This window comes from Fusarium sambucinum, chromosome I (genome assembly GCF_050947815.1).
Source record: "Fusarium sambucinum isolate potato_lamoka chromosome I, whole genome shotgun sequence".
Lineage (NCBI taxonomy): Eukaryota > Fungi > Ascomycota > Sordariomycetes > Hypocreales > Nectriaceae > Fusarium > Fusarium sambucinum.
In genome coordinates, this window is record NC_139294.1 from 2,695,543 (window position 1) to 2,716,397 (window position 20,855).

The 20,855-nt window shown below is 47.7% G+C and overlaps 9 protein-coding genes across 9 annotated transcripts; 4 read left to right on the forward strand and 5 right to left on the reverse strand.

The window, feature by feature from the left end:
• Positions 1-465: 465 nt before the first annotated feature.
• FSST1_003603 (proteasome regulatory particle lid subunit RPN11) lies at positions 466-1,615 on the forward strand (the record flags this gene model as incomplete). Its single annotated transcript, XM_083229698.1, has 3 exons — positions 466-531; positions 614-867; positions 922-1,615. 3 exons carry the CDS (start codon positions 466-468, stop codon positions 1,613-1,615), a joined length of 1,014 nt encoding a protein of 337 aa, XP_083087033.1.
• A 615-nt stretch (positions 1,616-2,230) lies between these two features.
• Positions 2,231-3,328, forward strand: FSST1_003604 (uncharacterized protein; the record flags this gene model as incomplete). Its single annotated transcript, XM_083229699.1, has 1 exon — positions 2,231-3,328. One exon carries the CDS (start codon positions 2,231-2,233, stop codon positions 3,326-3,328), a length of 1,098 nt encoding a protein of 365 aa, XP_083087034.1.
• Positions 3,329-4,149: 821 nt separating this feature from the next.
• FSST1_003605 (cutinase) lies at positions 4,150-5,011 on the reverse strand (the record flags this gene model as incomplete). Its single annotated transcript, XM_083229700.1, has 4 exons — positions 4,150-4,356; positions 4,418-4,497; positions 4,550-4,640; positions 4,697-5,011. 4 exons carry the CDS (start codon positions 5,009-5,011, stop codon positions 4,150-4,152), a joined length of 693 nt encoding a protein of 230 aa, XP_083087035.1.
• A 913-nt stretch (positions 5,012-5,924) lies between these two features.
• FSST1_003606 (cutinase) lies at positions 5,925-6,918 on the reverse strand (the record flags this gene model as incomplete). Its single annotated transcript, XM_083223891.1, has 4 exons — positions 5,925-6,107; positions 6,160-6,239; positions 6,305-6,395; positions 6,450-6,782. 4 exons carry the CDS (start codon positions 6,780-6,782, stop codon positions 5,925-5,927), a joined length of 687 nt encoding a protein of 228 aa, XP_083087036.1.
• Positions 6,919-7,208: 290 nt separating this feature from the next.
• FSST1_003607 (uncharacterized protein) lies at positions 7,209-7,874 on the forward strand (the record flags this gene model as incomplete). Its single annotated transcript, XM_083229701.1, has 2 exons — positions 7,209-7,521; positions 7,606-7,874. The coding sequence occupies 2 exons, from the start codon at positions 7,209-7,211 to the stop codon at positions 7,872-7,874; spliced, it is 582 nt and encodes a 193-aa protein (XP_083087037.1).
• Positions 7,875-8,228: 354 nt separating this feature from the next.
• Positions 8,229-8,858, forward strand: FSST1_003608 (uncharacterized protein; the record flags this gene model as incomplete). Its single annotated transcript, XM_083229702.1, has 2 exons — positions 8,229-8,481; positions 8,533-8,858. 2 exons carry the CDS (start codon positions 8,229-8,231, stop codon positions 8,856-8,858), a joined length of 579 nt encoding a protein of 192 aa, XP_083087038.1.
• A 637-nt stretch (positions 8,859-9,495) lies between these two features.
• Positions 9,496-11,729, reverse strand: FSST1_003609 (kinase-like domain-containing protein; the record flags this gene model as incomplete). The annotated part of the gene is made up of 5 exons (XM_083229703.1): positions 9,496-10,549; positions 10,662-10,906; positions 11,054-11,074; positions 11,239-11,621; positions 11,690-11,729. 5 exons carry the CDS (start codon positions 11,727-11,729, stop codon positions 9,496-9,498), a joined length of 1,743 nt encoding a protein of 580 aa, XP_083087039.1.
• A 3,514-nt stretch (positions 11,730-15,243) lies between these two features.
• On the reverse strand, positions 15,244-16,994 carry FSST1_003610 (major facilitator superfamily domain-containing protein; the record flags this gene model as incomplete). The annotated part of the gene is made up of 5 exons (XM_083229706.1): positions 15,244-15,716; positions 15,767-16,181; positions 16,231-16,270; positions 16,354-16,820; positions 16,914-16,994. 5 exons carry the CDS (start codon positions 16,992-16,994, stop codon positions 15,244-15,246), a joined length of 1,476 nt encoding a protein of 491 aa, XP_083087040.1.
• A 2,050-nt stretch (positions 16,995-19,044) lies between these two features.
• FSST1_003611 (YoaK family protein) lies at positions 19,045-19,916 on the reverse strand (the record flags this gene model as incomplete). Its single annotated transcript, XM_083229707.1, has 2 exons — positions 19,045-19,637; positions 19,685-19,916. 2 exons carry the CDS (start codon positions 19,914-19,916, stop codon positions 19,045-19,047), a joined length of 825 nt encoding a protein of 274 aa, XP_083087041.1.
• Positions 19,917-20,855: the final 939 nt, after the last annotated feature.

A 20,855-nucleotide genomic window follows, 5' to 3' on the forward strand; every position in this document is an offset into this window, starting at 1 on the left:
CTTAACTAGCTCAGAGAGAGCTCAGCATGTTCGATCGAAACGTGAAGGGGCAATTTTGGTGTGGCGGAAGGTGTTTTCTAGAAGCAGCCTTGAGTGTAAGTTAGTAGCAAGTACATACATACATGAGCAGAGTGTTGGCGAAGCCCGTGTCGGAGCTCCATCAGTGCCATTTACAAGGATTAATGTTAGACCGTTCCTATCTAAATTGGTTTAGCCACAACTAGAGCCCCTCGCATGAGATGTTGTACTGCCACAAGAAGCTTCAACACGTGACGTGACTAAGCTTCCAGCTGTGGCTCCCAGGCTGCCGGGCTGGCGTCAACGTCAATAGCCTTCTACCAAGCTCCGATCATAGCAACACCCTCCATCACCACCAACAATTACATCTACACCCACGCCTGAACGTTTTTTGATAAACTAATCCACGCGAATTTTACCTGTAAAATTTTAGACCCAGACGATATTATGGAGCGATTCAGGAGTTTACTCGGTGGCGGCGGTATGGGCCTGGGAGGACCGGCTCATGGAACTGTAAGCTACGATCCCGTTGATTGAAGCTCTCACGGTGGAAATTCTTGCCTTTAAGAGCATAGACTAACTCCTATGGACACAGGATAACACCAATCTCATCGACAACTCCGAAACGGTTTACATCTCCTCCCTCGCCCTCCTCAAAATGCTTCGACACGGCCGCGCAGGTGTGCCCATGGAAGTTATGGGTTTGATGCTGGGCGAGTTCGTGGATGACTTTACCGTCAAGGTTATGGATGTGTTTGCTATGCCCCAGAGTGGTACCGGCGTTAGTGTCGAGGCCGTCGACCCTGTTTTCCAGACGAAGATGATGGATATGCTTCGACAGACAGGAAGGTGCGTTAAATGACGGTCGAGTATCTGTTATTCCTTACTAACCTGCCGTAACAGACCCGAGTCGGTTGTCGGATGGTATCACTCGCATCCTGGTTTCGGCTGTTGGCTTTCATCGGTTGATATCAACACTCAACAATCGTTCGAGCAATTGAACCCCCGTGCCGTGGCTGTCGTCATCGATCCCATCCAGTCCGTCAAGGGCAAAGTCGTCATTGACGCTTTCCGACTCATCAACCCTCAGCTTTTGATGCTCGGTCAAGAGCCAAGACAAAGCACAAGTAACTTGGGCCACCTCAACAAACCCTCAATTCAAGCCCTTATCCACGGCTTGAACCGACATTACTACTCGATCGGAATCGACTACCGCAAGACGGCTCTCGAGGAGAACATGCTCATGAACCTGCACAAGCACGTTTGGACCGAGGCTCTGGAGATGAACGATTTCCGACATGAGGGTTGCAAGAATAAGGATCGGCTGCAACAGCTGGTTACGTTGGCGGATGGTTACGAGAAGCGAGTGAAGGAAGAGACCGAATTGACCAAAGATCAGCTTAAGACCCGATACGTCGGCAAGTTGGACCCCAAGAAGCATCTCGAGGACGTTGGCCAGGAGCTCATCGAAGACAACATTGTTTCTGTGTCGAGACAAATGATTGACAAGGAGGCGACCATGCCCAAAAGGGATACGCCAGCAGGGTCTAAGGGACAAGTGAATGGCGAGGAGATGGACGTGGAGGAGGAGTTATGAGTGAGTGGAAGCGGGTACACATAGTTCAACAGGGATAGCGAGGCCACGGGATGGACTTGTAAGATTAATAGGCGTTGGCGGGCGGAACGGACGATATAGACCTAGCCATGTCACGAATTATTGCACACAAGGTTAGCATCGTATTTGCATGCATGACATTAACTCCGCATATGTTCCTTGCTGTGCCGTCCGTGTGAGTGAGGTGAAGGCTGTTGTGCGGCCTAATTGTGGGTGGTGTTGGTTAGAGCATCGTCTTTGTTTATTGAACATTGCAAACATGCACATGTTCTCCATCTTGTACGAGCAGTTATGAACAAGGTGCCCTCTATATAAGCGCACGCATGGTATGCGATTCCATTCTTTCTGATTTTCCCTTGTCTTATCTCAACTTGTGGCAAACAATCACGCACTACATTGTTATTGTCAATTTTGCTTTTACACGAACAAAGACGATACTCAACCAAAAAGCACTTGTCCGATGACACAACATTCTACGAATCTAACCAAAGTATCCATCAATTCTATCAGCAGGTCTGAAGTAATTGGTAAGTCCCGGATTCCCGTTGATCAAGAGAAAAGAGTTGCAGAAACCGTTCCAGAGAAGCCGTTGTGAAAATGGGTTTCCGTACGTCTTTGCGCTCGCTCTTCAGCGAATGTTTCTCTCTCGCGATAAAAGATTCTGACTATGAGAAACAGAAATTGAATTTCAGAGAAGGAAGAAAGTATCCCCCACGAACACGATGTCACTACAAGGCACCAAATGCACCAAATGATTGCGGCCTTGGAACGCGAGGGCAGCAGCAAGGAAATTATTCTTATTACAAGAGTCAGCGTCAGGGTTGGAGTCAGAATCAGAGTCAGGAGGTTTATCAGGTGTCAGGCGGCCTAACACAAGCTCGAGGTGTTAATAGGCCTGACCTTGGAAAGCCTCTGCCTGTGGTTCCACGTCAACATCCCCCACAACACCAGTCTCCATACCGGACGCCAATACCCCTGCATCGGGACGGGAGGCAAGTCCAGCAACTTGCATCTGTACCAGATGAAATACTCTGCCCGCTTGCGGATGATAGAACAGGGAGCAACGCAGCCATCATCATTTTGGAAGACCGCTCAATGAACTACGAGGCCGTATGTGAAGTAATCGACATGATAGCGCTTCGCTTCAGCCACATCCCCTACGCCGTAAGCGGCATGGCAGCCATGGTCTACTACGGCTACGACGCGAGGCCGTATAAAGTGAGCATGCTATGCCCAGAACATACACGCGAGAATCAGAAATGCTGGGCAAAAGCACTGGGCATGCTCCCAATCCCCAAAAGACACGACATCTGGGGAGTTGCGACACGCGACGGCATGATACGTCAGATCCGCGTCAGATTCCCTTACGATTTCGCCGACATGCACGTCTTAAAAGTAGGCCGCTCCGCCGTCTCGATGCTCTCACTAGCGGGTCTGGCTGATGAGCTGGCTAGAACGTACGTGAACGAGCTCAAGCACTCAGACCAGGACCGCCAGGAGAATCTCGCAAGGGAGATGGTGTGGATTCTCAACAGGATCATCCAGTGCAGGATGCCCGAGCACAGGCTCAAGCCAGAGAGAATCCCTCATCTCATCCAAGACCGCTTCTGGGTACCCTTTTCGCTGGCCTATCCTGAAGCGGTACCTTTATTTGCGAAAGCTGGATGGAGAATCCCCGATGACGACTGGTCTTGATGAGGATGCCTTTTTTCCTTTGGGGGGACATGCGAGCGATATGAGATTTTTTTGGGAGTTTAACAATGGATGGATGTCTGGTACTAATGAATGGCAATGGGGGCTGGAACTCGGATTTTGGTCGATTTGATTTACGGAAGACGTATGATACCCTAGATTTCTTTTATTTCTTATGTTTTAATTAGCAGGACTGGACGACACAATGAGGAAGAAAGAATGCATAGATTGATAGATCAGATCTACAACGATTACAATGTACGAGTATGAGCTGGCGGCCCTTTGTTCGCCATAGGCTTATGCCACCAGCAAATACAAAAAAACACCTACACAAAACGATGCCAAGGCCCAAATTAAAAATGAATTCGTGACGTAGATATGCTCTCTGAATGAATGAATGCCTTTATCGGTATTCACTTACACGACAGAGAACTAACTGCCGGGGATCTTGAACTAAGAAAACCCTACTAGCATGTAAGCGAAAGTCTTTCCTACATGCCTATTTAACTCTCATCCTTGCACCATCAGCTTATAATGCCATATTGGAGCGGCACAGGCTGTTCACACATTTATTTGACTGTTATGCCCATCATCGAGAAAAATGCAGAATGGGTCTTCAAGTGAGCGTAACATAGACGTAGACTGATCAGGTCATAGTGCGATATATTGTGTTATGTACTCGATTGATACCAGATATTACGCGTTTTCACGTCTTGGTCATTTAAAATCTCGATCGAAGTCAAAGTCGTATGGTTTCATATCCTGGGTATAATAAGTCTATCTACTGAGCAGACCCCGAACCAAGAAAATTCGTCAAATCATGTTCACGTACAAGCCTTGTGCTTCTTGACGACCGCCTTTACAAATTTGACAGCCTCCTTGACTACATAATCTCCCCAGACGGGAATGTATCCCAAGTGGACGTCGAGATTTTTGCCACCAGCTTCGCAGAAGGGGTCGCCCTTGTCGCAGACCGAAACTGCCTTGTTGGCGATGCTGTCACAGCCGGCCGGGAGGTTACGAGGGAACATCTCAGGGAAATGTTAGTCTGATTGATACGAAAGTTGATCTCTTCCTCGATCGATGACTTACTCCGCTGCCAACGCTGGTTCCGACATGGAAAGTCTGGCCTTCTGTGAGACTTGGGTCACCCAAGAGGATAACAGAAGAGACTGCCAAAGGTTAGCAACTCGTAGAATTGTACAACAGCTGGCTTTCTCTTACTCATGTCGGTGATGTAGGAAGGCTGAGGCAAGGTGGCAGGGAATCCGGTAGAGCTTGCACCACAGATGGTGTCCATGATGACATGAGCGCCCTGAAAAAAGGTCAGTTGCGGATTCTCAAGACTTTCGTGTCATGAGTCTGTCTTACTTGAGAGTATCCCATGAGAACCAGTGGAGTCTTGGGGCAGGTCTTCACATAGTTGTGGATGACAGAAGTCAAGGCGCGAACACCGGCGGGCTGAGAATCGAGGTACTCATTATACAGGGCAGGGTACACAAGCGATTCCGTGTCAGATCCGGGGACAAGCTTGAGGACATTGTAGGCCAGTTCACCCATGGCTCCAGGGCCTGGAGGTTCAAGACTACCTCGAGCCACGATGACATGGGCTCCTTTGGCGCATGTGGTGGGTTTGGCGGCGACGAGAGCCACGAGAAAGCTCAGGAGAAGAGTGAAAGCGATCATGTTTGCGTTGTCCTTGGTACCTGAAAGTTTCTTGGAAGAAGTTAGGGTTTGTTTATTTCGGTACTGGATGAAGGGAATAAATAGCCTACCGGGATGCCTAGTTGATCTTGACAACTGCAGTGATTCACACACAGGATAGTATAGTGATTAAGAAGCGGCGGAGAGAGAGAGAGAGGAACAAAGGAGAGTGAGGAAGAAGGATATATAGATTCTTGCTGCCACTGTTATGGCCACGCTCCCAGTACCAACACCATGTAATTCACTTTTAGTTATCTCACGATATTCGATGTTAGTTGCCTGCCAGTTACGTCGCAGTAGCATCAGGCCCACATAATCGAACGTTCGGAACAAAAAAAGCAAAGAAAGTAAACGGCCCTAGTACTTGTACGTCTAAGGTTGCGAACTTGCACTTGCGCTGAGGGCGGCAGATATCCATAGTTAATGACTGACAGGGTCAAGGTCTGGGGTAGTTTCGATCAATCCAATATGAGTTCTTCGGACCTTTGCCTACATCGGGATAGTTTCCCATTTGTTTATATAAAGGCCTCGTCGAAAACATGCGGCTATCATGTATACTATCTCGTAGAGGACAGGATCTCGATGTGGACGTTGGATTATATGTCTGCCGAGCATGATTAGCGTTGGACTATATATCCCAGTTGAATTTATTTTGCGAATCCGAAAGATGCGTAGGAACACTGCATGTCTAGTTTGAATCCACCATATAACGGGCCGTGGCCCTTTGATTGTTCAAACATTTCAACAAAGTTGTTGGGACGAGGCTTGGTCGAGGCTTTGTTTGTTTGCCTCTCTATCTCTTGGCAGGGATGGATAGCAATCTAGATTGGGCCAAGTGACATGGAGTATGATAAGTAGATTTCAGTTGATAGAATATTCTATCAAAGTACGCTAACTAGGCAAGATGGAACATGGAAACAGCAAAATCAGCAGCCATTTGTCCATATGCTGACACATATCTCAAATGAGTGCTCAGGTCATGCCCTCCAGCCTCGCAGAAGGGGTCTCCTGCATCACAGAACGACACGGCCTTGCCAGAGACATAATGGCACCCATTCGGTTTCTGACGAGGAAATATCTAGTGATTCATTAACAATTGCCATCTTGAATAGAGATATCTGCTGACTTACACCATCGCCCTTGCTACTCCCAACGTGGAAAGCCTGTCCGTTCGTAGTGCTTGGATCGCCCATCAAGACAATAGCGGCAACTGGTTTCCTGTGAATGAGCAAATAAAGACGGATAGTGTCCTATAGGTTGGTTGATTCAACTTACTCTTGTTAGTGATGCTAAGGGGCTGTGGGTTTGTAACTGGAAACCCAACTGAACTTGCACCGCACATCACATCAGCGATGATATGAGCCCCCTGTTATCACTGGGTTAGCTGTATCTATCACACCAAACAATGCACTTGACTTACCTGAGAAAACCCGAGTATTATCATTTTTGTTCCAGGGCAGCGTGCAGCGTACTGCTTAATCATTTCGGTAAGAGCCCTAACACCTTCAGCCTGAGAAGGTCTATAAGGATCATATATGGCTGGATACTCGAGAGCGCTTATATCCGAGTTGGGAATTCTGCTCGAGATGTGCTGGGCGACAACTCCGATGATACCGGGCCCTTGAGATTCAAGACTGCCTCTGGCGACAATGATATGCGCTCCGGAGGTGCAGGTCGAGTTTGTGACAAGATTGCATCCTCTAGCAGCGACAAGAGTGACGAACAGTAGTATATAATTGACTAAAAAGAGCATACTGTATCGTTCTGAAAGTGATATCTCGAGATTGGCACCGGGTCCACGCAAGATGTTGACTTGCAAAAATGACGAGGAAAGAGGCAGATCAAGAAGAAAAGCAGACAAACAAGCTTGGGTTCACAATACTAGCCATGTCCACGCCTCATGCCATCTTGGTGCATTGTAAACAGCCTCAACTGATGGTATACATTAGTAGTCACATATACAACATATTGTGTTTCACAGCAAACAAAATAACCTATCAATATAGATCTAAGACTAATAACACAGCTCCGGAAAGGCTTTCTGGGTTTAAAATATTTAGCCAACTCTCCGATGTTATCCATATATTAAAGAAAATGGTGGCGAGCCGATTCGCCATGTCTCAATATTTGGCGTTTCAATTGAAAAAAGCAATCAGGTTTTCTCAGCCCTCCTAATAAAATGCAGGACAGGGCAACCTCGTCAACTCCTTACACTTACACAAAACAAACAATCATTAATCTAGGCACGGTCTTCATCCGATTCGTTAATAGAATGCCGTCACATACGCTGGAAGACTTGTTAAAGGCGCCAGAACATCAAGTCAGGGCTATCCTTCGCGCCCTCTGTTATGATAAGGATATTCGCGATCGCGCGCTGGGACACTTTGGCGATTTACTAGCCATTGACACGCCCAACACGAAAAAGCGCAAAGCCGACGATGAGCTTTGTATCTGTGTCCAGTGCGATGATGCCTTTTTCAAAAACGATAACGGTGTTAAAACAGCCTGCTGTTACCACTGGGGCAAGTAACTATCTGTAATCAAGAAACATAGATTGTGACTGACCAACATCATAGGAGAGCTTGAGGCTGACTACGATGCTCATGTCTGGGACGACCACGATGAAGACTGCCATGGAACGATAGACTCGGAAGAAATGCGTAAAGCACACCCTGAAGGGTTTATTTGGACCTGTTGCAACAAAGGAGGGTTAGAAGCAGGATGTAAACTTGGAAAGCATGAGGCCGATCCCCTGAAGTCGAGACGAGAGGCAGATTCTGAACCTAGTGACATGGATGCCGATGGCTTTGACGAAGATCCTGACGAGGACGAAGATTCTGAGTGATGATCATTCGTGCCATTTCAAACATATGTCGGTAAATAATAATAATTATCTACATAAAATGTTGTATGCAAATATATATATCTGCGAAATAAATAGCGTTTATAGAGACCGTCAAGTTCCATCTAAAGGTCTTCACCTGGAAACGCGAAAAGTGGTATTATACCATGTCCAGATCCATGGACATGATCGTCATTGTATCTTATCGAGGCTTCCAGAAAGAAGAATTATACTATACTCAGAAGTATAAATAACCCCCCACAGAGAACCAAAATACTAACCCACTCTACTCCCTGAGACTTTTACTTAATTCAAAATAGATCAAACACCACCAATTGTATTCGTAAATAAACAAAAATGTCAATGTCGCTGGAAAATGAAATGGTCCATCTGGCGCCAGAGCATCAGCTGCGTGCTATCCTCCTCGCCTTGTGCGACGACCCGAGTGTCTCCAAACGCGCTCTGAACCACTACCGCGCTCTCAAAGCCGCCGACAACCCGACTACCGGACTCAAGCGCAAGGCCTGGAACGACTTATTCGTCTGCGTGCAATGCGACGGAGCGTTTACAAATGAGGATAACACCAAGACGTCTTGTCGCTACCATCCAGGTGCGTTAAGTTGACCGCGATTAAAGTACATACTAATAACAAGCGTTGCAGGAGATCTGGATGTGGACGACTCAGAAGATTTCTGGGCTGATCATGATGAGAATTGTCACGGCGAGATAGATACGCCTGAGATGCGTGAGGAGATACCTGATGGCTTCAGGTGGTCGTGCTGTTCCAAATTAGGTGGCACGAAGGGTTGCACAAAGGGAAAACACCAGGCTGATCCAGCTCGATCGCAGCGAGGAGGTGATGTTCCAGCAGGCAGCAGTTTGAGAAAGAACCATGGCGGACATGGTGCTCCTGCTGAACGCGACGACGACGACGACGACGATGATGATGACGATGAGGATGAGGATGACGAGGATGACGATGAGTAACCTTGGCAGTATGTATATACACTTAAAATAATAGAAAATATATGCTTCAAATATCAATTGTCAATTATACAAACATTCATTCATCTAGTCTTAAAACCATTTCATTCCAATCAAGGTAAAAAGAGATTCCAAAACTCCCAGCCTATGGATGATGATGTTGCCCAACGGATGATTGCTGCTGTCCACTTCACAACCTCTCCGCCCACACCAACAAATAGAGATATAGATATCAAAAGACAAGAGCCACTGAGCCATGTATAAGTAAGCCTCTGGCTTTTGACAAATATTACATGACATAAAACGTTAGAAGTCTTGTCCCAAATCACCAGGGTTTCATCAATAACCCGGTACTCCATGCGCCTGAATGCACTCCAATAATCTTTCCTCCCCTGCTAGCATATGCTGAGTGTCTTTGGCGACATTTGTTACTTTGTCACCGAGCAGATTTCCAAATAAGTTAAATGTGAAACGGTCATACCCCGACGGTAATCGTTCAACCTTCGTCTCCAATCACCAACAGTTGGTCTGTGGAATGCCGTTCAGGGGGTGCTGGTTCAGGTAATGCTGAACCGTCAGGGCTGACGTGCCTCAAGCCTGTTGTTGCTGAGGCATCGTGTGTGTCTGAACCATGGGGTTCCTAAACACCCATGACGGGCACTTTCTTGTTTCGCTTGCCCAGCAGGGTTGCATTGTCCAAATTGAGCTCAAAAGCTCCGCGTTGGCGGTTGCGATCACGGACCTGCTGTCGAGCTGCCGCAGCGACAGCCGCTGAGTGCTGGCCGTAGCCCTTCTCAGTTCGCTCCCGTTCGCGACCCCGAGACTGTTGTTGTTGCTCCTGGTCTCGAATATTGGCCTTTCGCATGCTTTGCTCGAGAGCCTTGGTCGCTGTGTTAGGCTTGGCGCCGTCGTTTTCTTGGCCGTCGATTTCCATGTGATCTTCATCTTCCTCTTCCTCGTTGAGGCCACCAAGGAACCGTGCAGGTGTGCCCTTAGGTCCAATCTGTGCCCTTCGCTTGCCCTCTTCTTCCTGGCGATGCACGGCGTAGCCGACATCAAACACCTCGCGCAGGTTAACAGCACCAGGAGATCGGAAGTCGTATCGTCGGCCAGCCTCCTCGAACTTGTTGGCGTCAAAGGCGCGGAGCATACCATCTGCCTTTTTCACCTCATCCCGAGGAGTAGGTCCGTTTCCGGCAACCCAGGGATGAGCCAAGAACTCGGTGATCGTGTAACGCTTCTCAGGATCTACGGTCAACAGATGGCTGATGAGGTCTTGGGCGGACTTGGAGATCTCATCCCACCAAGGGGACAAGAAGGTGTACTGGCCCTTGGCAACCTTCTCGGTGAGCACCTCGATACTTTCATCGTAAAATGGCGGGAAACCACAGAGCAGAGTGTAAAGCACGCAGCCCAGAGCCCACATATCGACTGACTTGGAGTAGCGCTCATCCTTGACGATCTCAGGTGCTGTGTAGCCAACAGTTCCACAAGGCGTCATGGTCTGGTTATCCCAGACAATCTTGGAAAGACCAAAGTCGGCAATCTTGATGCGGCCTATTCCACCGGCACCCTGACCGGGGATGAATTCACCCTCATCGACTTTGTCCTCGTCACCAGGCTGCTTGGGCTTAGGGTGTTTCGCAGGCACCATAGGAATGGGCTCGAACAGAATGTTCTCGGGCTTGATGTCACTGGTAGGGATGTTAGGGATGTTTCCAAGGACGTGCAGGGGCGAATGACGTCAGGAGGGGCATCACCACCTCTGACATCAACCATCGGCTTCAGGAGATGATTTCAACGTACCGATGAACAACGCCCTTCTCTTCATGGAGATATTCCAGAGCCTGGGCGACCTGGACAATAACGTGTCGGGATAATTCCTCGCTGAAATATGTCAAGCGAACAATCTGATGGAAAAGCTCGCCACCGGGGGCGAGTTCGAGAATGATGTAATAGTATTGTCGAGATTCGGAAAATTCAACAAGCTTGATAATGTTGGGGTGGTCAAGTTGACGCATAATCTGGACCTCCTTGAGGATATTTGATCGCTGGTGACAAGTCAGTATTCTGTCAGACATATCCGCGAGTCAGAAGGCTGGCCATCACCACCATCGAGACAGTTTCTACTGTCTCTAGGCAGGATAGCAACAGGCCTTGAAATAAAAATAATAATCGTAAGAAAGAGCTTCTCGCACCTCTGCTGCCTTCGGGACTTTCTTGAAGTCCGGATGTAAATGTTTGTTTCCCTATAGAAGGGGACAACCCCGTGTTGGTAAATGGGGATCACAAGAGAAAGAAAGAAGAATTAAAGAGCCAAACGCATAAAACATAAAACACAAGGAGAAGGGCCGCCAGATACGGAAAGCCCGGTCATGCTTACCTGCATGCTGTTCATCTCGTACTTGCGTACGACTTTGATGGCGACCTCGCCTTGTTGACCTGTTGTGTCGCGAGCGCGGTAGACATTGCTGAAGGCGCCGTCGCCCATCTTGTCGACAAGTTCCCAGCGCTCAAGGCCAGGGTAGCGAGGGAATTTACTCTTACTAGCATTCTCCTCAGCGATAAGCTTGGCAAGCTTCTCATCATCAACACGCTTCTTGCTCTTAGTGCGTGAGTACTCGTCGTCGCCATAATCGTGGCTGGCGGGTTCTTGGGAGCGTCCGTAGTTGCTTGGGTCTGAAGCATTCTTATGCTGGACTACAGGCGCCTGCTGCTGTTCTGTCTTTCGTGGGGCCTCTTCGGGGGCGGCACGAGCTTGCTTGCCTGCAAAGTAAATATTAGAGCCTGATTATAAAGCAAGCCAAGAGGCAGAGGAGCGCTGTGAAACATACCGTGCCGGATGAAATTCTTAAGTTGCTGGATGGTAGACATGGCCGTAAAGGTTGTCGCTAAGGCGCGACGATTCGCCTTTGAAAGAAGGGGTTGAGAAGCCTTGGGCTAACTTTGTTGATGAGAATTGAATTGGATTAAAACGTCTTGAGAGCGTCGTAGTTGGTTTTAGTGGGCGATTCAGCTAAGGACGGATCTGGCCGATCTAGTCTATAGCTATTCCGTCTTAAAGTCGTGCGAGTCGTGATCGTAAAAAACGTGCGCTTTTGTTGGCGTAGTATGTCGCAAAGCGCGGGCAATATTATTATAAAGACAAAACGGATTTGTCTTGACAGAACAGGGCTGGACTCAAGACGATGCGGGGTTTAGCAGCTCTACTCTAGCAGACGCGGGAGCGGTTGTTCTTGTTGTGATGGCGTCGTACAAGTCGTGATAGAGACGAGATGGAAATGTAGTACAGTTTGTCTGACTTTTGTTTTGTTTTGTTTTTATCAAAAGTGACACGGGTGATATGGGGGGAAGAAGAGAAGTCGTCGAGAGGGAAGAAACAGGAAAAGGGAAATTGGATAAAAACTGCCTTGCGCTGGGTGCTGGTGGTGACAAGCAGCCCGAGCCCGGTTCTTTTTGACGGCGGGGGGGAGGACCGAGATTTGAGAGGTGACGGAAGGGAAAAGGTGGGCAGCCCACTTTCACTGGCAGCCCAGATTTTAGCAGGATTCTAGGCCAACGCCAGGCGAATCGAGTGGGGATGGGGGCGTTCCCAGCGGGAAACCTGGAAGCACACAGGGCCCTGGTTTTTAGATATGTGCTGCCTGACAGGCTTGTGAATGCCGTACGGATGGATGCAACTCAGGAGGACGAGTACACGAATAGGAACCTTGGAGAATGAGGTCACTGGATGATTGTGAGAGCTGAATCAATCTCTGTGGAGTACGGTTACCTGCCCTGAATGCTTACAAGCTGGGGAATATTCTATCTGGCTGAAACAGTAACAGTCCCTGTAGAAGGTGAATGACGATGGCAATGAAGCTAAGAAGGGCGAGGTAAATAGTGGTGATAGCGGGGTATAATTCAATGGTAAGACTCCATTGCTGTGACGTTGACGAGCTGCTGGTACTAGACGCGAATGTTTAAATGTCGATGCAACCGAACTGGAATAGAAATTGAGGTGATTTGCCCTCAAAAGAGCAGAGCCCCTTTCTCAAACGCACATCACTTATTGAAGTTGTATATCTGTCTATACCCGTCGTATTGACATTATGCTGTCAAATGATCGACATGTAGATGAAATCACCGGAAACGACAATCAGTACTCAAAACGCCCCGCGATAGCGTCACAGCAGCTGCAGCTGCAACAGTAGTAGATAGGTGCTGTGCTACATAGCACTACTGTACAAAACTGTCAGTGTTGACACACGCCAGAAGGGGTCGTCCAGGCCGTCTCGAAGGTGGCACATCCGCGGGGACGGCAGCAATGATGATGACAACGATGGCATCACCTGTTTTTCTCTATTCTTTTTGTTAATTCACACAGTCCATGCTTTTGCTAGGGTGCGATGCATATGCTTTGCTTCTTAGTGCCGTTGGCATCATCGTTTTACCGAATAATATAGCACATAGTCCAAGAGGCTAATACCTCACAACTACATCCGTCGTTTCTTTTTTCAATCCATCATTTCTAGTATAACCTCTAGTAAAATGCAAACAAACCACCCGAACATGACAGAACCCTTGCATTGTTGATGTTATTGTGATTGTACCTAAACGGTGCTTCTGGCGAGATCTCCGGCCTATGACGCTGGTGACGACATCACACTCTCTCATAGTGGATATCTGGCAGGTGTATCCGCCCAATTATAGCTTCTTACAAGCCCTGCGATGTCTTGGCTCTCGGTGGCGGCTGTTCCAGTGGGTTGGCTGCTGAGGATGAATTATGAAATCACCAGCAGCCTCAAGTTATACAGCCCATGAGCCTACTACTCCAGGTTCCCCGGCCCGGGATACTTTTCCACTAATGAAGCCCAACCTTTTCCCCCTTTACGAAATATGGGTTTCTCATGATGAGCTGGTCTACTGGTGTACCATAATTTTGAAACTTTGAGTTTACGAGGTTTTGATCGATTGATAACTACAGCCTCCACAGCAAAACCACTTTTAAGGTAACATGACTTTTACATCTCATATCCGTCGTATTAGTCTAAGAGGATCCGTTCCTCAAAGAGTCATTAATGCCTTAGTAGTCACCTTTATCGCAATGGGTGGTAAGTACATTGGTTTCCATCCGTAAGGACTCCCTCACTGCTATCTCTTTACTGAATTCGTGCTTGCTTCATCTGTTGACAAGAACGGAAAATGTTGACCCCTGAATGCTGATCATGACGATGCTGCACCTGATTACTGTCTAACCCAGAAATGACCCAATTTGCTATTATTGTTCAGACAAATGCAGACAGATCCAAAACCGGCTTTTTCTGAGACCAGCTGGACTTTGCTTACTGAATAAAGAACCTGAACTTCGGCCTCGGAATAACACAAGAATTAATTCACAATACTTGGACTTTTTATGTCCACCGTTGCATGCTGGCCCGGTCTGGATCTCTATTTCAAACCCTGGCTGCATGCAATGGAAAGCCAAGGTTGATAATACGCTGTGTTGATTGGGTTAAATACACACAGGTCTCATTGCTCACATGTCAATATGGGAACATGTGCTCCGTATTTTAAAAGCAAAAAAAGAGGCCTCTATCAATTTGACGAAACAATGTCGTCGTGGACGTTGTCTCTTTTTCGTACGGCCTTGTTTGTATGACCCGAGTCCTCCGCCTCAACACAGCCTATCCTGGCATTGAGGAGCTCTATGCAAGGTCTAGACCACCCATCGTCCCATTTCCGTGGTGTTGCCAATCGCAGTACTTTACGTACCAATGACGCACCTGACAATTTAACTATATGTACGTAGATATAAGCACTGCGATGTGATTGTAGATTTTCTCTCAATGCCTAACTCCCGATCCAATCTGGAGGCTATGGCATGACTATAACCTCACTACTCGCCTAGGGGGTCGGAAAAAACAGCGGAAAGATCTGGGTGGGTGACCAGCGGTTTTTGGTGTAAGCCCTTCCGTTGTTTTTCTCGACCCCGAGGCTCGCCCACTTCTCAACTCACACTGTGCCTGAGCCAGATATAGCAGGGGTTTTAGTAGACTGCTACAGTAACCTTGAATTACCTATGCATGCTGAGATCTCGGCACTTACAAGCGAGCGAATTTGAATTATAACCCGAACTCGGAGATCTTCATGGTACCGCTGGACTGGAAACTCAGTTTTTGAGCCGTCATCCTCCCCCCCCCCCCCCGCCCAACAACACGGACACACATGAGTTTGACAAGTAACATTGACGTATATACACAACTGTATGTATGTCTGAAACACAGCTCTTGAAGTGCTGGGGTTTCCGCTATGCGTCTTGCTAGCACAGCCCCATAGCGCTAATGTGAATGAATATCGAACTCATTAAACGACATCGCAACAAACAAAATATGCAAACACTCGCTTCCTACAACTTGTAACAACGATAAGGCACCCCGTGTGCTTCAGCGTACTCCCTCAACTGCCGGTTCTTCCAACCATAAAACAGTCTTAGGCCTAAGGCCATCACAGCTACAAAGAGGAGCAATGCAGCATTGACCCAATGCCCTGTTGTAAATCCGCCCTGTCGTTCTGACGTCTGATAAATCCAAACCCCAGGGATCTGACCGATTCCGCCACCAAGACTAACATTGAGGGCAATAGCAAGACCAGTGGAGGCTGTCGTGAACACGTTGGAACTAAGCCATCCAAGCATAGGAGGCATACACGCGAAGGAGCCAGCAGTTGCCATGATGAGGCCTCCATACCGGGCTTGGTATGCATCAGCCGGAAGGGCGGCTGATACAATGAAACCAACAGCGCCTACAGTTGCAGCCATGGCTGTGTGAACACCTCGGGCATTGAAGCGATCCGCCGACCAAGCCACTATGACTTGGCATACTGCGATATGGTGTTAGCTTGGGTTCCATCCATAATGGCAGAGGACTTACCATAAGCGATGGCCCATGGGGGAACAGTCATCAGCTGCGCTTTCAAATCGAAATAACCCAACCCAACAGTAATCGAAGGTGCAAACAAGCTCAAACTGGCAAACGCAGGTCCGGATGCAAAGTAAATGGCGTAGTGAGCGTATAATCGCCAGTCCATCAGGGTTTCCTTAGCCTCAGCCCAATTCATAGTCGGGTGTGATTCCTTAGAACCCTCGTAATACAACCGGTGAATGGCCATGTCTTTCTCAGCCTCGGACAACCACTTTGCCCGCTCCGGGTAATCGGGCAAGAAGAAGAGGACCAGAAAAGCTGCAAGACAGGACGGGATGCCCTCGATGATGAAAAGCCAGCGCCAGCCAGAGAGACCAGAAACACCGTTCATGTGACCAATGCCATAAGCAATTGCGCCGCCAAACTAAATTGCTGTAAGTGATATGTCAACTGAATTAAGGGCCGAAACTTACTGCGCCAGCAAGAGTCGCAGATGCAAGGATGAAAGCGACGCTATGATTGTTCAGTATAAGCATCTAAACCGTTGCGCAACGCCATAGCAAAGGCTATTGGGAGCTGAGGATAGTAAGACTTACCGAACACTACGCTCGTCGTGCTTGTACCAGAAAGTCAAGTAAAACACCAGTCCAGGAAATAACCCAGCCTCGAAAACACCCAACAGAAAACGCACGGCCGTAACGCTACCAAAACTGTTTGTCGCAGCCGTAAGAATGGTCATGGCACCCCAGCAAAACATGAGAAAGGCGAGCCATCGGCTGGGTCGGAGCTTCTTGAGGAGCATATTACTTGGAACTTCGAAGACGGCGTATGAGACGAGGAAGACCATGAGAGAGATGACGAACTGATGGTCTGACATGTTGGTCTCGCGCTGCATGTCGTTGTTGGTCGACGAGTTGAGGATCATGGCGTTTCCTATGTTCGTTCGGTCGAGGAAGGAGAGGAAGTAGATGGCGGCCGATAACGGGATGATGCGCATGTCCTGTTTCCAGAGAAGACCCTTTTCGAGCGGGCTCATGGACTCGCCATAGTGAACAGCGATGCCCTGAAAGAGATATTGTTAGACACAAGAGTCCTATCTGGGGTTTGCTGCTATGCGCGCATGTAGCGCAAGGCATAGGGAGAAGTGGGTATGTACATCTTCTTTTCCGAGAGTCGAGTCGACATCGTCAACAGCAGCGGGAGGAGGAAAAGGCACCGGGATGGGATCCTTTTCCATGGTCTCCATCCGGCCTATTATTTGGCAGCGTACGCCGCGATGGAAAGGTTGGCGTTGACGGTTCTGTTGATGGTAAGATGATACGAGACGTAGTCGAGATCGACAGGAGGGGGGCAAAAAGATGACCAGATTTTTTTTGTCTTGTGATGCAGTAACAGTACAGTATCAATGCTATAGTTAACTAGGTAGCGATTGACCCTTTTTTCGGATGATAAGAGATTAGATACGAAATTCAAGAGAAAACTGGGACAATGTAAGATGAGAAACAAATGCCAAGAGCGGGTTATATCGAATATTATATGTATAGAAATATCTCAAGACCCCGGAGACGAGGAAAGAGAGAGTCGGGAGGGAGTCGAAGCGGAGCAGGAGCAGCAACCGAAGTGGGTGGGTTATAGATGGTTGATAAAGAGGGTGTCAATGAGTGAGTTTATTTTTCTGGGCGTTTGGCTCTTGACTCTTTTGGGCTCCACGACATCGAATAAAGACGAGGCAAGGACAAGCAAGGACAAGCTTTGAAGTAGGTACACAAGACAAGACAAGACATCCAACAGCTTGGAACATACATAAAATGCGGGGGGAGGTCCCGTCCTTTTTACAAGCTTCTTTTTTTCGCTTTGTCTTTTTTCTTGTCGTCTCGCATTGCCTTTGGAGGATCCACTGCCGATCAGATCACCATTTGGTTAAGTTTCTTCGGCATTGCTTTACTTCTAATGACTCGCGGTGGCGCCATTCACAGGATCTATCTTGACTCTAGGTTCTCTTGTTTTCTTGGAGTCGTTATCTTGTACTTGCCGCTGTTTTGGTTTATTAATTCCCGTTGACCGTTAAAACCGTTCAATGTGCTGTACAATGCTAAAATACTGTAAGCTGGACACTTCCCGGTTTGACAACTCACCTTTCACGGTAAGCGGCAATACGACGCTCGTCTAGTCTCTCTCGTTTCAATAAATTGTCGTTACACCACTCACTGCCCTTTTCCATGTAGATGTAACTGTGATTGTGATGCAAGTAACTCTACCCGCGCTCTTTGCGGAAAGACTTCCCCAAGATGATTCAAACCATTCGATTGTGCTTGGTTCGCTTTATTCTCCTCCGTGTCTCTCTCTATCTTGTCTTTGGGAACCCCCACCTATGATCTTCACTCGTATATCCGAGCCACGCACGCGACCCAACAAGGTAAAAATTTGATACAAGACGGATTCTCATTTGCAGGGCGACTTAGACTTGCAGTTAGAGTCGAAAAACTAAAAAGTCATCAAAAGTGGAAGCTCCGCTTAGGCAAGACTGTGACACAAAAGTCCAAACCAAGCGGGGGCATAAGACAGGGAATAATAGAAGTCCAACCCAATGCATGAGCCATTCTAGCCGTAATGGCCCGATTACCTTATATTAAACGTTTTCTTAATAACCCTTTGCTAATTTGCTAGTCTCCTTATAAATTGCCATTAACTTGTCTATCCTCGCTCCACGACCCCCTTTGCTCGTTGTACAACTCCGTGATGGCCTCCTCATGAACATATTGCTTCGGCTCCGGCCTCCCGGAGTGGGGGGTCCGGTGCCGGAACTTGTGGAATCGAAATGAAGATCACTTGCCCATTCACAAACCACAGCAAATCGTGCCGTCCAGTCAGAAGCTCATGTTATCCTAGATAGGAATCCCGAAGAGAAACAAGGTCACAAATTGAGTCTTCCTGTTGCATTAGTGCAACCCACCTCCATGGCACGTCCTCCAAGTTCAATTCAATCATCGCGAGCCTTCCAACTGTATGTCCGACGTCGGGCTAGGTGATGTTCAGCTGATCAATTCATCAATCGATTTCAGCTGTACTTGACTGCAGTATCTGACTACATATCCCATCCATCCATTCATGCGATGCATCATGTCGGCAAAGGTGCAATAAACCCCGAGCCAGATTCCCTATATCGACATGATCAGCGCATCTATCACCGTGGCATCCGCCAATTCAACTATATGTCACTTGACCACTGCACAATGACGTTAATACAAGAAACAAATTGATAAAAGTGTTAATCCTGTAGATCCGATCTAATCTTCATCCGACTCTTCCTCTGATGGCCAGACGAACCACGCCATGACCATACACAACTTCAACCCGGCAGCGATCCACAAGGCTCCTGTGATGCCGACAGAGCTTTGCGCAAACAAGCCACCTACAAACACACCAAAAAGAAGCAGCAAAGGAGCAACTGCACGTTGATTCCTTGAAACGTTATCCAGCGCAAACAGATCTCTGTCTGAGAACAAGTCACAGTACACACTCGTGAGGACAAGACTGATGAGTGCGTTCTGCTTCAAAGCTCGACTCGCAACCGCCTGTCCGCAGCTCTGAAAGGCCATGAGCACTATCGGCAGCAGCACGTTCCATGCGAGGCTATCCGGGTTTTGACTTGGTGGGCGAAACGTGACAATAAGTGCCGCTGCGCTGGTAAGTAGGGCCTGTAAGGTGAAGGAAGCGCAAAGTACCCAACGGCGTCTAGGTGAGAAGAGACGATGGAAGCGGGCGAATAGGAAAGATCCAAGACAAAATGATGCGATAGACAGCGCGGATTTGTAAAGACGAGGGCCGGGTGTCGATGTCATGAAACTTGCAAGGCCGAGACCGACATACACTGTGTTTCCTGTTTCTAATTAGCAGTTTTCTCTCTAAGATGAAACCAAAACTGACCAGTCTGCATAGAAACAAAGGTTCCCCAGACCTGAATGGAGGAACTATCAAGGAGTCCTGTCACGGCATAGCAGATAAGAAGCACCGCATCTGCCCATGAACAGGACAATTCATGTTGTAGGCGATGCGTCCAAGTCTTCTTGTTTAGAGGATTGATCGGTGAAGATCCCAGTAATGGTGTTTCCTCATCTCTCACGTTGCCAATAGCGCTGGACTCTATTACCCGGACCATGGTGTCAACTGAGGTTTTGTAAGAGCAAGGTCTCTGCGCCTCATTCGAGAATTGTGAAGAAAGATTGAAGTGTGTTTGAGCGAAACAGCTGAGAGGAGATGAAGTTCAAAGAAAGCTTTTGGTGCTAAAGACCCTGATGACGCCAGCCGAACGAGTAGGCGACCCGGTACCTGTTATCTCATACCCACTTTATGTTAGGTAGGATCAAGAAAACCGCCGAGACGATGGTAAAAATCAGCACTGGATTCGGCTTAATTACTGATGAGACGAACTTTGCATCTTGGTATTGCATCGTTAGAACGGCCTTGATGGGGGTTTTCTTTGCCATGAATATATTCTTTACTCGTGATAGTAATATTTGTTAAGGTGTTCATGTAGGATGGTGACGCCTAATACACACACTACAGCTCCTACGGCGTTATACATAAACACTAGATATCATCTATCCACGGCAAAAGAGAGGGTTGAGAATATCCCACACAGTGATAAGAATAAGTAACTCGACGAATAGACTTCCTCTTTCTTATGACTGGCAGCATTGTATACATAATCTGCGCTGAAGTAGCCGTATGTGATAGGCCCTCAACATCAACGTTTTTGGTGGGATGGAGTTAATACAATACACAAAGCAACTGGTGATGCACCATCAATCTTGACCAAGAAAGACCAGTGGCTTTAGCAGTATTATCCTGTAAGTGCAACAGTAGGACGAAGATAATAGACGAGCTTTATTCAGTCACAATAAAAAGTGTGAATAATAACATGAGAACTATTCACTCATTCCTGCCAGCCAATATAATCGATAACTTGAATAGATGTATCGGAACTACAAGGAGGTCAGAGTACCCAGACAAACAAAACACTTGCGTTTCTGATATTTCCGCGAGGTACAATAATCGATCCGTTTTGCCGCCTTGGCTCGGTTGGGTCTCTTGATAA